This window comes from Ictidomys tridecemlineatus, chromosome 3, assembly GCF_052094955.1.
Source record: "Ictidomys tridecemlineatus isolate mIctTri1 chromosome 3, mIctTri1.hap1, whole genome shotgun sequence".
Classification (NCBI taxonomy): Eukaryota; Metazoa; Chordata; class Mammalia; order Rodentia; family Sciuridae; genus Ictidomys; species Ictidomys tridecemlineatus.
In genome coordinates, this window is record NC_135479.1 from 38,144,000 (window position 1) to 38,148,721 (window position 4,722).

Below are 4,722 nucleotides of genomic sequence, written 5' to 3' on the forward strand. Positions count from 1 at the left end.
AAGAATCCACTGAGACCTAACAAAAAGCACCATAAGTGTCCAGTGGGTTGCTTGCGCATCACCGGATGGACGGTGGGGAGCCACTGCAACGGTCTGAGCTGGCAAGTTCACGATCAAATAGACCCGTCCAGCCAAAACCCTCTACAACTCTATCATGCACCCGGGCCTCATGTTCCACTCGTACATTTGACTCAGCTACCTTTTCCTGAGCACCTGTGGATGGGATCATGGGGAATACACAGTTGCACGGGGCTATGTGCTGTGTCTTCCAAGCAATGGATTTAATGTCTGAACTGGCCCCTCGGAAGTCATATCTCTCTTCAGCCATTCCTCGTTACATCCCCACAGTCCAGCTTTGCCTCTGGACTTGGAATGAAGTGTGCTCCCTTGTTCCTTGAAGTCCTTGCAGAAACCCTTTCTCCTCCCTAACACGGCCCTCCCCACACCAGCCTGCAGGAGACCTTGCCTAAAGATTGCTCTCCGACACCACAGGGTGAGGTGGCTCCTCTACCTCCTCGGGGCTCAGGTCATGCCCATCTGTTGCAGTCCTTACACTGCATGGCTTTATCTTGTTTGTCTATGCCTTGAGGCACAATGGCTCAGCTCGGGGCCCTGCATCTCCTAGGGAGCTCTTCCCTGGGGCTAAGGAAAGGCCCAGAACAGGGTAATGGAAGGAAGTGCTGAGGACTAAGAAAATAGAAATACCAAATACCCAGGGACCAGGCACTGGCCACAGAGACTCTTCTTTCATTCTTAGGTCCCACTGTGCGGTATGCATTCTTATTGCCGTCTTGGATGGCTCTGTGACTTGGGCAAGGGCAGGCCCCTGTGAGTTTGCAGAACGGGGATTCCAAGGCAAGCCTGTGTTTCTGCACAGGCCCAGAACGCTTCTGCTCCATCCTGCTCCACGGGTCATGCGTGGCAACAGGCTGGGATGGAACTGTGTGGGCTAGAGAAGCCACACACGGGCCACTTCCTCTCGCTCACCTTTCTTGACTTCCCACTCAGCCAGGAGAGCTTCTTTGAGATCTTTATCTTGGCTCCTGCACTTGGGGAAGTTCCCGGGGCCAACCAGCACCCAAACCTACCTCGAATGTCATCTAGGAGAGATGAGGAAAGGATTTTTCCATGTGGTCACTGGGTGTGAGTAACTGTCCCTCTCCCTGTGACTCCCACCTCTTCCCCTTGTCCTGGGAAACCCCACCCCAGGTCTTCAGATAAAAGCTCCAGGCACCGAGGATGGGACCAGAGAGAGCCCTTGGCTTCACCCAACACACCGAGGCTGCTCGAAAGAGGCGCGAGCCAAACATCCGAGATGAAACTGACCTCCGTAGCCCTGCTGTGCCTGCTGCTGGCTGCAACATGGCCTCAAGACGTGGACAGCAAGAGCAGTAAGTGTGGTCGGAGTCCCTTTGCTTACCCCTGGGGAGGGCAGGCAGGCAGGCGGGTGCTCTGGGGGTTTGGGCAGGACTCACCTGGAACTCACCCACTCTGTCTGCCTTCCTCCTACCTGAAGAGGAGGAATGCAGGATTCCAGTGGGCTGGGGGCAGAGCTGGCCAGTAGGACTACGAACCAGGAGCAAACATGGAGAGCTTTGAAGTTGCCAGCTTCAGCCTGAGGAGGCTCTGTCTGGTCCAGACCCTGCAGGCAGTTGGAGGAATTGCAAGATTTTTAAGTCCGGCTGGGAGCCCTGAGGACCAGAGGAGGAGGAGCCGGGTCTTGGCTCGAGTCTTGCCTCCACAGTGTGTTTAGATCATGGGCAGAATCTGCAAGCAGGACCAAGGCTCGAGCCCCGTTAGTTGGCTAACGTTGAGCAAGTCTCGGGCCCTTTAATTCTCAGATGGATTTCTCTCTTGGTAAAAATGGAGTTTGGTAATTGCATACCCTCCAGGGTTGGAGGAATATCCATCTAGTAATAGACATGAAAGGGTTTTTTTTTTTCTTTTCGTTTTTTTTTTTTAACTAGGAGGAAGGAGCCAAGATTGGAACGCAAAGTTTTTGGGGCTGGGGAGTGGATAGATGAAAGAGGAATGTAGAAACCAGCTGAGTAGGGGTGGAGCCTGGAACCAGCTAAGCATCAGGGGAGAAGGGAACAGAAAAGACAGAGTAGGGGAGCTGGTTAGTTCTTGGGAGCTCTTCCCTTCTCTTTTTGAGCTCATCTGGCCCCGGGTCTGTGTACTCGGAACCACAGTGTCCTGTGTGCATTGGGCTGACTGATCCCCCAGGTTATGAGGTCTAGAACCCTGGGGACAGAACCATACACTTGGGCTGGAATGTCAAAATAAATGAACCATTAGAAACCAAGGCCTAAAGTCTTTTTTTTTTTTTTTTTTAATGGAGGAAAGTCTGGGCCAGGCCTGGGTTCCTTCTCACAAATGCCAGCTAGTTTGCAGGGAGCTCCGATCTGAACCCATCTTCTGACTCTTCACCTAACCCCACACCTGGGTGGCTGCTGAGACCAGGCTGTGCTGGAGTCCTCTGGATGTGGTCCCCAAGCCTGGGGATGTCCTGGGAGGGGCTTTGTGGGTGAGAGGCTGAGAGAGAGGGATGCAAGCTGTCTCCTGTGCTTGTCTCCTAGTGCACGTCTCTTCCTCCCGATGCTGCTTCTCATTTGCGCAGAAAAGGATTTCCCAGAAGACAATCCAGTGTTACAGAGAAACCAGCTCCACCTGCCCTTACCAGGCTGCAATGTGAGTGATCACCTGTCGGGTCCTTCCCCTCCAGAGGGAATGTGGTCGGCAGGAATGACAAGAGCAGACACGAGATGGCGCTGTTCCACAAGAATAAGCTTTGTAAATCCGGAGAGCGAGGCCCCCCACAAATTCGCATGCAGAGCCGCGCTTGGGCGGTAGGGGGCGCGCGGAGCTGCGCAGCAGGTGCCAGGAACTCCTGCAGCGACTTGTTTCTGGCAAGTCCAAGGTGCCATTGACTATATCCCAGTATTGTATGCCCGGAGGAAGGAATTGCTTAACACAAGCACTGGGATTATCATGTAGTGGAAAGAACAAGGTTGTGATGATTATTCGTGCCTCTGCATTTGCCAACCTGTAGTTTGGGGACTGGGAGCTCCTCTGTACCGCATTATCAGGTCGCCTCCATATTGCTTTTGGGTGAAGGGGTTTCAGCCTGATGGTTGCACCACACTTGACTGGGGTAACAGACACTGCTCAGCTTTCTAAGGCAGTTTCTGCTAAACCCCAGAAGCACACATTTCTGTTATCAGGACGACTTAGGTTCCTGGAGGAAGAGATAGTTGTCAAAAGTTCTCCCAGAGAGTAGAGGCAGAGTTGGGCTCTGAAATGGGCAATAGTCAAATTGGGAAGTGGGCAGATCAGAAAAGAACACACACACGAGAGAATGAGTGAGGTCCCAGCTGGACAGGAGACACTAAAAGTTGACACCGAGAGATATTCAAAGAGGCCACTTTTTTTCATCTAAGCTAATCCTCAGCGTGTCTCCAAAGTCTTCTGTTCCACTGTGACACATGGAATCATAATCTCTAGGAGAAGGGTCCAGGAAGCTCCATCAATGAGCTCCTGATGCTCTGGATGCCCCCCTCCTCCCATGAGCAAGCCACAGATCACAGTGATTTCATATTTAAAGGGAAAGAGCAAGGCCCAGAGAGGATACTCAGGGTCACCTGGGTGCGTGCAAGTGGAGAGGGGACTTGGGCACGGTACTCAGTGGGTGACTCTGGCGACTCAGCCCTCTCCTGTGTTCTTTGTTCACAGTTTCAGGCTGAAGGGAGGCAGAGAGAGCTGTGCCTTGAAGACGGAGAGATGGGTTCAGGGTTACTTGGGAAAAGTAAAACCCTGCCTGCTGGTGTGACGACGAGCGGTTCTTGTCCACCCCGGCCTCTGGAGATCACTGGGTTTCACTCGTCCCCCCAACTTCCAACTCAGAGGATGTGCTCAGTCTTGATAAGCTATGTGGTTGCACTTTATATATTTAAATTCTAGAAACTTCCAACTCCTGCTCTCCTTGTGTTTCTTGGGGTTCACAGGGATTTCAGGGGGCACACTTGAGTCACACTGGGGGATGGAGGACAGAGGCTGGAGGGCTGGGGAGGAGGAGGGAGACCCGATGGACCTGGTGCCAAGGGAAGTAACAGTTGTCAACAGGAAAAAGCAAATGACTCAGTGCCTCCCAGCAGGGCCTTGGCCTGGGGTGAGTTTGACCCAGGCCTGCAGCTTCTCTGCCTCCAGGACCGGCAGCTGAAACGGAGGCAGAGTAGGGCAGCAAGGAGGGCCAGGCTGGGCCACACTGGGATGCAGGACCCCCTCCCTCCCTTGCCCTGCCCAGAGAGTTTAGGTGGTGATGATATCTAATGACCTAAATAGAGGGCATCTTATGAGACTATCTTCCAGAAAAAGGGTGCCACCCCATTTTATAAATGAGACAACTAAATGCTAGAGAGGGACGCCCAGCAGTTCAGGGCTAGATCTGGCATTAGAGTCCAGGGATCCTGGGCCTGAGCTCTCTCTATCTACCTGGTGTCCCAAGTCAGCAGTGTGCACGAGACCTCTCTCTGCTGCTCCAGGGATAGGCCCTGCACATCTGTTCATGGGACCCTCCTGTCACTGGGAAAGTCCTGGTGGAGGTATGACTTGGGGGGGGGGGGCTAGATCTGATAGACATGCCATCGTAGCTCATCTGGAGGAGTGAGTCAGTCTTGGGAAGAGCAGAGGAACCCGGATGGTCATATAGGAAGAGGAGGCCCC

At 53.2% G+C, this 4,722-nt stretch overlaps 1 protein-coding gene across 1 annotated transcript; it reads left to right on the forward strand.

Annotated features, from left to right (window-relative positions):
- The first annotated feature begins 1,094 nt into the window (after positions 1-1,094).
- Ccl1 (C-C motif chemokine ligand 1) lies at positions 1,095-3,932 on the forward strand. The gene is made up of 3 exons (XM_005327934.3): positions 1,095-1,391; positions 2,580-2,691; positions 3,733-3,932. The coding sequence occupies exons 1-3, from the start codon at positions 1,316-1,318 to the stop codon at positions 3,827-3,829; spliced, it is 285 nt and encodes a 94-aa protein (XP_005327991.1). The 5' UTR covers positions 1,095-1,315; the 3' UTR covers positions 3,830-3,932.
- The last annotated feature ends 790 nt before the right edge of the window (positions 3,933-4,722 follow it).

Excerpts from the sequence above, each read along its gene's own strand:
- Ccl1 (XM_005327934.3), top strand. The coding sequence starts at position 1,316 with ATGAAACTGACCTCCGTAGCCCTGCTGTGCCTGCTGCTGGCTGCAACA. Across the intron at positions 1,392-2,579 it reads AGACGTGGACAGCAAGAGCA|TGCACGTCTCTTCCTCCCGA; the intron begins GTAAGTGTGGTC and ends CTTGTCTCCTAG. Across the intron at positions 2,692-3,732 it reads TGCCCTTACCAGGCTGCAAT|TTTCAGGCTGAAGGGAGGCA; the intron begins GTGAGTGATCAC and ends CTTTGTTCACAG.